The 11,987-nt window shown below is 31.4% G+C and overlaps 1 protein-coding gene across 1 annotated transcript; it reads left to right on the top strand.

Annotated features, from left to right (window-relative positions):
* The first annotated feature begins 447 nt into the window (after window positions 1–447).
* Window positions 448–1,605, top strand: LOC139510571 (carboxypeptidase B-like). Its single transcript, XM_071297136.1, has one exon. The coding sequence runs from the start codon at window positions 454–456 to the stop codon at window positions 1,429–1,431; it is 978 nt and encodes a 325-aa protein (XP_071153237.1). The 5' UTR covers window positions 448–453; the 3' UTR covers window positions 1,432–1,605.
* The last annotated feature ends 10,382 nt before the right edge of the window (window positions 1,606–11,987 follow it).

Below are 11,987 nucleotides of genomic sequence, written 5' to 3'. Positions count from 1 at the left end.
GTGATAAGATCTAAGCAGGGAAAGAAAAATGAAAAAAATTGAAAGTAGAATTTAATAACTGAAGTAATTTTACATTTTACTGATTTTCTTTAGAATATAATTCATATTATTTATTTTAAAGCCAATTTCTACCTATTTAGATATTTTTATTTTGATCTAACATACTGATCCAAGCCGGTCCTAAAATCTAGAATCAAATGACTGTCCCCTAAGACAATGTGTCCAGGTGAGCGATCATAGCAAAATGCTCTCTGTTTGTTTCAATGTTTGCAAATATTAAAGGAATTAATACAATACAAATTAGAACTATGCTACCATCACTGATACTAGAAACTATTGTAATAATAATAATAATAATTATTATTATTATTATTATTATTTTATGTACATATATATATAATTATCTACTATAAAGATATATATTATCTACTTTTTTTATTTCAGAAAAACAGGATGAAACAGTCCATTTTAATCTTGTTCTTTGCACTAGGCTGCTTTGCGTTTGACTTTAGCATATATAATAAACTTGATGATATAGAGAGGTATTTGACCACTTTGGATTCTTTCAAAGGCAGAGTAAAGTCGAGGTTAGAAAGTACTGGTACTAGGTATGAAGGAAGGAGTATTAATATGATATCAATGTCAACTAATGCTAGGGCACCATATTGTGGTTGCAAAAAGAAGGCGATTTTGGTTGAATGTGGAATTCATTCAAGAGAATTCATATCGATTGCCTTCTGTCTTTACTTTATGGACTTTCTCAAAAACACCCAAACAGGGATCCAGTTGGTGAAAAAGTTTGACTGGTACTTAATACCTGTTCTAAACCCGGATGGTTACGTATACTCTATGAATGTGGAAAGACTTTGGAGAAAAAACAGAAACCCATTTAATGAAACATGTGTTGGCACTGACCTGAACAGAAATTTTAGGATGGAATGGGATCCAGCTAATGGAGGTTCAGATGATCTTTGCAATTTATTTTCATATTCAGGTCCGCAAAGTTTCAGTGAATTGGAAAGTCAAGCAGCGAGAGATGTTATAGTGAACCGGGGTATTGATTTTGTTGGTTATTTAGGGGTGCATGCTTTTGGTCAGATGTTGATCTATCCCTGGGGATATACGTTTGATTTAGTACCGGATGATGCAACTCTAGCGAAGTGTGCTCAAATTGCCACTGCAGCAGCAACAGATAGAAATGGAATCCCGTATACATATGGTAAAATCACAGATTTCTTCCCAACGATTGGAGGGTTAGCTGTGGATTACGCAAAATCAGCGGGCATTAAATTTTCTTACGAAATTGAGCTACGAGATAATGGTACATTTGGTCATTTACTGCCAGAGGATCAAATTATTCCGACCTCTGAAGAAACAACTGATGCTATTGTTGCCTGGGTTGACTGTGTCTGCGCTGAAATTGCTTCTTAAGGCAACAAACGCAGGAAAATAATGTCTTATAAAATTGAATAAAGTAAATACTTTACGCATAAACAGAAACTTATATATTTACTAGATTATCTGTCATTAAAAATCGACATTACATATATATTAAAGGTAGGGAAATACATGAATGAAGAAGGGTAATAAACTATTGAATACACATTCTGTTTTTTTCGTATTTTTTTAATTATTTATAAGCCGTTGGTTTTTTCGTTTTTCATGTCGGGGTCTTTATTTCCGCATTGTTGAAAGCCGTACAATGGCCTTTAATTGCTTACATCCACTTCATTGACTGCTCTGGGGGATAGAAAACTGTTGTCTCATTGGCAATCATACAACATCTCCTTATTTTCATATTCTTTAAATAGATGCACATTTGTAAAGAATGCATGCATGTTAAACCAGACAATTGGTTTTAGATTTGTAGTAATATCGCAATTTCCCAACAATCAATTATAGAATTACCTTAAACATTGTGGTTTGAAGATGCCAATATAAGTTTCTTTGTTGTGTATGTACACCATACAAATAGTAGTTTTCTCGGACAAAAATGAAAAACAAATGTAACTAGTAAAAAGAAATGCCTCTTATATCATTACAAAATGCAACAGTAGTATACCGCTGTTCAAAAGTCATAAATCGATTTGAGAGAAAACAAATCCGGGTTACAAACTAAAACCGAGGGAAACACATCAACTATAAGAGGAAAACAAAGGAACAACAGGGACACTGTAGTGCAACAAAAACAAACTCCAACATACATAGAAACGAACTAATATGAAAACAGCTGCCATATTCCTGACTTGGTACAGGACATTTAAAGAAAAACTGGTGGGTTAAACCTGGTTTTATGGTTAGCCAAACCTCCCGCTTATATGACAATGTTAACAAATATCGCTAAAATGACAACACTACATGACAGAAATACAGCACAAACACACACAAGAACACTTATCACATAGAAACGCACACACAAATGATATAATAGTCGACACAATATGCAAACTGCAGAACAGCAACGCACATCTTCCATCAAATCTTGAACTTCATACAATTATTTTCAAAATACCAGTCCGAACAATTATGATAACAATGATTAAAAGGCTATTTTATAATTATTTGGACTACAAACGATACACGTTTAATATGGTTTTCACAGACGAAAAAAATATTATTGGAGGCTTTATCTGCTGGAACAACGACATATTTGTCATGCAAAGAGGATAACGCATCCACAACCTCCGGGTTCATGAATGGGTTAGAAACCATAGGACTCATAGTACAAAGCGGGAATTAAACTAGGTTAAACATATCAATTTCTTTCCCAGGGTTCCCGAACATGCGTTCCTATATAAGTCTCCATGACACAAACACAAAAAGTCTGTGGGATGTATATGTTTGCAACATTTAGTCATGTGAAACAGCAACAGAAACATTTAAAAAGTTCTATTACACTTTTAATTTGAAAATCTGAGATTTGAATTAAGGCAAAAATGATAAATGTTAGTTCTGTCGTTAAGGGATGATATCTCCAAACGCTAGCATTTTTTTCACCAGAAAATTAATGGAAACAAAAACCTGAAGATTACAATCACAGACATTTTTCTGAAATTCAGTGTTATTTTTTTTTATCTAGTGCAATGATTCATCTAAATTGTCAACAGTCATCTTCATGTTTTTCACTGAGTGATATGTTGTCATGTATTTCTGAATGCTATTACGAATTAGACATAATTAAATAATTAAAGAGATTCAGAATTATTAAAAAGTAGCAGAATTTATACAGAACCTTCTCAAGGTAAAACATTTAAAGAAGTTATAAAACAGTCAAAATTACGAGAGGGTTTAGCGAGTTGTATAATCAAATTCACAAAATATTTGAAAAAGCCAGTTTATGAAATCAATCATCTATTCTTACGCCTGCACATTATAAAAAAGTAAAAAAAAGCAACATGCGTTTTAACGATTGTAACAGGTAAACATTAGTCATTAGAAAAGATTTCATATTAAACAAATTAAAAGTAAATCGAAAATGATCAAACATTTGGGATTTGCAGTGGGAGGAACACAATTACATTGTTCACATATGAAAAGTATGACGAAAGAGGGACCAAAGATACCAGGGAGACAATCAAACTCATAAATTGAAATTAAACTGACAACACCATGGCTAAAAATAAGAAGACAATCAGACAAATAATAGTACAGAAGACATAACATAGAAAACTAAAGACAAAGCAACACGAAACCCTACCAAAAATTTGGGGTCATCTCAGGTGCTCCGAAAGGGTAAGTAAATCCTGCTCCACATGTGGCACAAACTTGCTCTCAAAATAACTGTAACTCAGTAGAAAATGTGAAGTCATGTCTCCTTGTGTTGTATCACTTTCGTTTTAAACATAGAGCGATTAAAAAAAAGTAATCGAATCTTATTCGTATTAAAAGCAAAAAAGTCAGAAAAGTCATGCATCAAATATGTTGCAGATAGAGGAAAAAAAAGAAAACAGTTGCATTGTTGTATCAATAAATTTACATTTTGATCACATACAGAATTGTTAACTAATCGAAGGTTAATGTGTAGTTACCAACAAGTCGTTTGGTCAGGTAGCAATACCCAGTTAGTATTGCGGTCTTGCATTTGTACCAAGTTGATTTTTTATTGATCCAATCTTGAGTAGTCAGTCAAAGAATAATATAAACTTCAAAGTATGTTAATATGAACATCGAAATTGTTTAATATGTTTTAAGAGCTACATTTAGTTTGATAGAATATATATTTCAATATCAACATTGTTTTACATTGTCTTATCGGGCCTTTTACAGCTGATTATGCGGTATGGGCTTTGCTCATTGTTGAAGGACGTACGGTGACCTATAGTTGTTAATGTCTGTATCATTTTGGTTTCTTGTGGACAGTTGTCTCATTGGCAATCATACTACATCATCTTTTTTTATAATACTAGATATTATTGTAATGTCGATTTATGCTTTATGCAAGACCGTTTCGACACGATTTAATAAAGAAAATAACATGAATAGCACCTTTTTTTTTTGAATGTCTAGATAGAAAAAGCAATGGTGTCTGAAAAGGTATCAATCAAAAGAATTGAAATTGTATTTTAGACACAAATTTAGAGATCATTTAGATGCCTTTTTATGGCAAATATTTACAAAATGTTGCTATGAACATTCCTTCCCAATTCGAAGTATTGAAAATTAGTTATTGATCAGGTTCTTAACCGATTTTCAGATATGGAAACTTATTATTGTTTATTGTCCTTTGCAACCGACAAAACAAAATTTGACACAAATACTTGGTTTGGCCATGAGAGTGAATTGGCAATGCGAACGATTCATGAATATCAGGAGACAATTGCACTGTCAATGCACCATGCTCGCTCTTTTTGGAATATTTGTGATTCCCTGATTTTTTACTTCTTTTTTTTTTTTGTATTTGCTTTAGTTTTTCCTCCATATCGATAAACTACATATTTTGAAATTTATGATTAATAAAGCTATTTTGCGAGAATAAGTTCAGAAACAAAATTTCTTATTTGTCCAGATAGATAAATAATTTCATGAAATATCCCTTTACAGAGGGTTTGAAATATTACATTCATCCAATCTGGATATTTTTGTTTTAATCAAATCTATGAAATTTACTGATAAAATACATATGCATAAGTATGATACAAACTTAGTTTAGCCAAGAAAAGATAATGGTTGTAAAGTATTAGGGTAAAGTTTTATATGATTATATTACTGTATACTGTATCATCATAGATAATCACTTGTAAATGTCCTGCGAATTCTTCTAGTCTTTCCGAGACTTTAATTTACAATAAATTGAAATTAAAATAATTAAGGAATATCTATTCGTCTAATTTTCTTATTATTGCATGTATTTGCAACCGTCATATAAGAGAGAGGTTTAACTAGCTATATAACCAGATTAAATCAACCATTTTCTAAATGAGGAATATACCAAGTCAGGAAAATGACAGTGGTTTCCCTTTTTTTATATGTGTTTTAGCTTTTGATCTTGCCGTTTAATTAGGGATTTTCAATATCGAATTATCCTTGGAGATTGGTATGTTTGTCAATTCTTTTTTTCCTTTTACATCTCTTTGGCAATTTGATACGGAACATATACACTTGATTTATTTTATTATCAATGACGCTTTATTAGAAGAAGAAAGACAACTGTGATTTAGTTATACGACAAGTTGTTTGTTTTGTCTTCGTCTTATCCTTTGTCATTATCGACATATAGGTTATATTGTATTGTCACTTACATTTATTTCTATGATGTTTTAATTTAAAACTTTTTCAAAATTTCAACTATTTCTCCAGATCGTCCTACAATATTAAATGACGCATATATCAAGTTTATGTGCACTGCGCTAGGAGCTAGCGTGTACATTGTATGAAAGTTTTCTGAATGAAAAATAATTACACGCTTTTCCCTTCTACTTGAAAAATATTTTATAACATATAGAATAGGATAAAGAAAAGACACCTACAAGGCAAGAGGAAATCCGTTTTTTTTACACGAAAGCTGCAATTTTGATAAAAGATTTTGCGTGTTGACACATAACAAAAGTCTCTGAAATGTCTAGTTGTCACTAATTAATTCAAAGATTGTGACTTTTGTTACTGGAGAGTATTAACATAAAAGCACAACCTAAACACGACAAATTCAACTAATACATCTTTAAAAAAATCTGGCTTTTATTATATATTTTGAGAGACATCATGTCTAACATCAATGAAACAATTCAGCGGGATTCGAACGTACTATTTAAACCGCAATAGCCATTTCATTTTTACTGCCAATAGCATAGGATATAGAAAAACAAACACCTACAAGGCAAGAGGAAATCCGTTTTTTAACGAAAGCTGCAAAATGTTTTTTAGTCAATTTAGGAATTCGATATACCAGATAAAAGATAACCCAAATTCGTTGAATTCCCTCGTAATATTTCCAACGACTCCAGATTACCTTCGTTATACAAATGTAGACAAATTATAAGACAAACTAATATATGATCATAATAAAAAACAACAAATAATAAGTTTGAATTTTGGAAATTTTTTGTCATGAATTAATTAGGACAGTTCAACTATGTATCAACCGGCCAACGAATTTGCATTGATTGACAATTTTTCAACAATGTCCAAGATAAAAACATTGAAGGGCATTCATCATATGCTTTCTCAAAATGGCAACTGGGCTACCAGACGCCAACTGTGATAAATTCAATCCTTCAGTATAATTCTGTATTCATGTAACATTCTGTCCAATCCATGATGCTTCTTTTAACAATATCTGAAAATATACAACAAACAGCAGGAAAATATTTTCAAAGGTAGGATAGGGTTGGTTTTGTTTTCCTTCAGAGTTCAAATCACGCAATGAACAAATCAAGAAAAGCATGCACTTTTATACCAAATAAAAGCGGGAAAACCGCTTATGAAATTATATAGTTTAACAATAGACGCTTAAGTCCTTCAAAATTAAAGAAAAGTTAACTCTAGTTAAGCAGACGATAATCTCAATTTATTAAATTGATTTAATGCTTAATGATTAAATCTTATTATATATGTACATTATAAGAAACAGTACATTTGTAACAAGTGTTTGACATATTTGATAAACCAGGCTTATATAATTTAATTTTCTGAACAATTGCTTTATAGATATAACTCTGTATCAGTATTGAAAATTGAAAATATATACTTTTTACAATTGCAATGTGAAATTTCGAAATTTCAAGCTAAGATATCAAAGACATGGAATATCAAAATGTGACATGGGTAATAGCTGTTAAACTACCAATATGATATATATTGCTTCTATCGTGTATGTAACATAGCCTGAAAACTACCCTACTTTTATTAAGCGGAGTCAGAAGGCCTGACATGCAAACAATTCCGTATGATGGACAAAGAAAGATAGTTCTTTATTCTAAGATCAAAGAAATTTTAAATCTTTAGTTCCATGTAGATGCTCTTCCAGGATTTTGAAAAAGGGGGCAACATACAACACAACGTTAGGAGATTGACATGTTAAAAGAATATGCATTTACAATGTAGCTCCATACGCCCCCTTCTCCCTCCCCTAACAACAATTGAAAATTGCATCTTAATGTCATCATGTTTGTGTCTTGATTTTTTAACCGTCTTGTCGTACTAATGACTAGCTTAAAGGCTGGTGAAAAAACTAATCAACTGACATTATTGTCAAAACATCACCGCTTCGTTTTACATAATCTTGCTTTTATTGATGTATTTGATGGACTTTGTTTTGTCTTTTCGTCTTTATTCTTGTGATTGATGTGTAGTCTGTCATTCAACCACCTGTGATTTCTGCTTGTCCTCTTTGTATCTTTGTTTTGCAACCATACGGATTTTTGTTTGATAAAATATCAAGTAAAAACATTTGTCTTTGTATAAGCCAGTAATAAGATAGAAAGTGTAACCTAAATATTGACCTTCGAAAACGCATTATAGTTACTTATGACATAGAATTGCTTAATATTTTAAGTTAACAAGACATGACATAACATTTTTATAATCTCAGATTGTTGATTTTGTCTTCTGCTACTCATATAATAATATATGTTCAAGCTTACTGTGATAATCAGTTATTTATATAATTGGCTTAGGTCATACATCAAAAGATTGGTAATAGCACAATCACACAGTATCATAAAACTAATAAAACTAAAAGACACATAGAAAAAAAACACCGAGTTAAATGTTCTCTTAGTTTTTGGAAGCTAGTTCAAACGTAGTTATTAAAGGAATCACCGTCTCCCACAATAATTGCAATCAATGCACATCCCGTGGATTTAGTGTTGAAACTTCACAAACAGTCTGGAAAACGCATGACATTGTCCGACTACATTTTTAATACATTTGTACCTATTTGTCTTGCGTAACATGTGCATGACATATTTGTTTGATCATGTATGATGATATTATACTTTCTTATCAATTGTTGTTAAAATATAACTCTTTTTTAGCATAAAAAAAAATCAATAAATATTTTCCATAACTGAGGTTTGTTTCTTAATTGTGTTGAATTAGGTAAAGAGATGATTGTTGATGTTTATACATTCAGATTGTGAATAGGGTAAAAGGTCCCATTGGGTCTAAGGTAAAACAAAACTATTCTATAGATAAAGGCAGATGTGGTGTGAGTGCCAATGAGACAACTCTCCATCCAAATAACAATTTAAAAAAGTAAACCATTATAGGTTAAAGTACGGCCTTCAACACGGAGCCTTGGCTCACACCGAACAACAAGCTATAAAGGGCCCCAAAATTACTAGTATAAAACCATTCAAACGGGAAAACCAACGGTCTAATCTATATAAACAAAACGAGAAACGAGAAACACGTATATATTACATAAACAAACGACAACTACTGTACATCAGATTCCTGACTTAGGACAGGTGCAAACATTTGCAGCGGGATTAAACGTTTTAATGGATCCAAACCTTCTCCCTTTTTCTGAAACAATAGCATAACATCACAACATAGAAAAACATACGATAAAATATCAATTGGCAGACTTAACTCAATCAAAAAAAAGTCTGCCTGTTTATGACTTTTTTTAGCTACGGAAATCCTGCTGACCAAAAAGTTATATTGATGACCATCCATATTATTATTTTAGGCGAAAAAAAAGGCGAGCATCATTTCTTAACGACAGAACAAATACTTATCATTTTTGCCTTAATTCAAATTTCAGATTTTCAAATTAAAAGTGGTACTAGAGATAACCAAATAACCGAATAAACATCATATGTTGACATCAAAATGAGAGTGTACTTTGTACTACGTCGTATAAATGAAAGCGGAAATATCAGTATAAAAGAGAAACATAACTATATATCATATCAACATCGATATAAGCCTATACATTCTATAAAGTCGTAAAAACTACATGTGTAACGTATTCATTAGAAATGTAACAGTTGTCTTTCTTTATCTTAAAGATTGTCTCATGCATTTTTCAGTAAAATATAATTTATGATGTATAATGTTACATAAGATATTGCGAATTCTGTTTTAAAAATATAAAGATTGTAGTAAAGAGTAAAGATATTCCTATAATATATTTTATCTAATTCACTGAAAATTAAACCGCCTAAAGAATATAGAATTCTGGGGGAACAAATCCGAACAACTCTGCATTTACGTTATCAATGGTGAGATCAGCGCTGATCAATCGATGTGGTCTTGGATATATAGATTCCATAACTACAACAAGTGTGCTACGATATTTCTCCGATCAAGACAGTTAAATTTTAATATTTAAAGCGCGAGGCTTGCTAAGTTTTATAAATAACTAAAATTTAACAGAGTGAAGAAATATCGTAATACACGAGTTATAGTGGTGAAATCTGTTTCTCTAATGACTTGTAGCCGTCTTTTTCAAAGATTTGAAGAAATATGTTTACTTTTTATGTGACGTCATCAAGCATGGTCGCCTTTTTTCATATCGTCACAATAAGAAAATTTAGAAAACAAAACCAAGAAAATTCAACGTCACAATACAATTTTGACAAATCATTTGTCGAGAACAGATTTTGCACTAATGAGGAAAAATGTTTTCTCACACCGATCAAGAAATGTGATGATAGCGCAAAAATTAGAGAAGTTATTTATAGTGGATTGGAAAACAAGTAATTGAAAATTATATTAATCCCTTTCCACTATGCGGGTGCGAGGGCTGCCTTTAGCAGAATTTGCCTTCTCTCTTTCGAAATCTACAAGGGTGTCTTTTACATGCAAGAGATATGGCTCTCTCTTAACACGGGTCAGCCATTTATTGTCCCCTCCCGATGGACTATCATCGTTTATCAAGACCACACTCGCAAAGGTTCTATCAATTGAGTATTAAAGTCAACTTAATATCAAGATTATTTATATAATATTTTGCACTTTTTTTTACACCAAAAACCTCCATATTTCAGGCCCAAAATTTTGGTGCGTGCATCAATTATCATAATTCGATTAAGCAAAAAGAAATATGAGTAAAACTAAAACCGGGGGTAAAAAATCAACTATAAGAGGGAAGCAATGGAAAAACAGAAAAACTAAAATACAACAAAATCATACGCGAACATACATAGAAACGGACAAAAATAATAAATGCAATATGACTTGGTACAGGACATTTGAAGAAAAATGTGTGGTTGAACCTGGTTTTATGGCTAGACAAATTTCCCGCTTATATGGCAATGCTTAAAATATCGCTCAACAGACAACACTACGTAACAGGAATACAGTACCAACCAGCGCAAGTAATTTCAGCACACACCAACACATGAATAAATAGTAAAATAGTACATTACAATATGTGAAGCTTTTACAGGGATGCATATTGTGTACATGCACATGAAAGTGCCATAAAAGTGAGATGAAAGATACCAAAGAGGCAATCAAAGTCATGATAAAACAAATATAATATGACAACGCAGTGGCTGAAACTGGAAAAAAGATAAAAACCAGACAAACAACAGTACACTTAACGCAGCATAGAAAGCTTACGGTTGATGCCTAATCCCACCAAGCACTGGAGGTGATTTCAGTTGCTCCGAATGGATAAGTAAATCCTGTTCCACATGTGTCAGACGTCTAAATATGACACGCTTGTGTGATTTGTTTTTACACGGTTTATTAATTAGCATTACTTTAAAATGCGATATGAGCTAGCTTTCAGTATTAATCTCTGATTTCTACTCATTCGAAAATGAAAAAATACAGGTTATCATTAAGTTTTTTTTCGAATTTTTATAAATATATACGTCTAATTTCAATCATAAAACATTTCTGTATTTTATAATAATGGGATTGTTTCATTCTTTCTAAATTCCATCAATATTGAGGTAAAACATGAAAACTTGTTTCCTACCTTCTTGTAGAGAAAACAGGGTTGGTTGGTACCAGATATGGGGTAATTGAAAATGTAATGGTAATTGAGTGTAATGCATTGCAATTTTCCAAGTAATTGAATGTAATGTGTAATTGAGCATTTTTTTAATTACATGTAATGGTACTTTAATTAATTACAATGAAAAATGCAAGTTATGCTAAATTACTTTTGAATAACATTTCAATTACATGTACTTTTATGGTGTAAATGGTCAGAAATTGTGTTAATATAAATGTTATTTATTTGACATACAGAAATGTTTGCAAAATAGTCTTATAACTTAAAAAAAATGTGAGAATCATTTATTGTTGTTGTTCAGTTTTTAAACTAAATATATTGGTAACATGTATATATTTTCCGGACCATATGAGTATTGGGACCATACGCGTATGGTCATGACCATATGGGTATATACTCAAATGGTCAGGTTAATTAACACTGTTACAGTTTACTTTAAATACTTCTAAACTCTTCATATGGTATGACCGTTCATCAAAAAGACGGTATCATATAGGTTATTTTATTATTATATAATAATAAATAGATAAGCTTAATAAAAATAAAAAGTTTTGCATAGTTAATTTTACTTAAT

This window comes from Mytilus edulis, chromosome 2 (genome assembly GCF_963676685.1).
Source record: "Mytilus edulis chromosome 2, xbMytEdul2.2, whole genome shotgun sequence".
NCBI lineage: Eukaryota > Metazoa > Mollusca > Bivalvia > Mytilida > Mytilidae > Mytilus > Mytilus edulis.
The sequence above is the reverse complement of the archived record's forward strand: the minus strand, read 5'-3'. Positions and strand labels throughout refer to the sequence as shown.

What these genes read in the sequence shown, in the direction of transcription:
- LOC139510571 (XM_071297136.1), top strand. Translation starts at nt 454, where the DNA reads ATGAAACAGTCCATTTTAATCTTGTTCTTTGCACTAGGCTGCTTTGCG.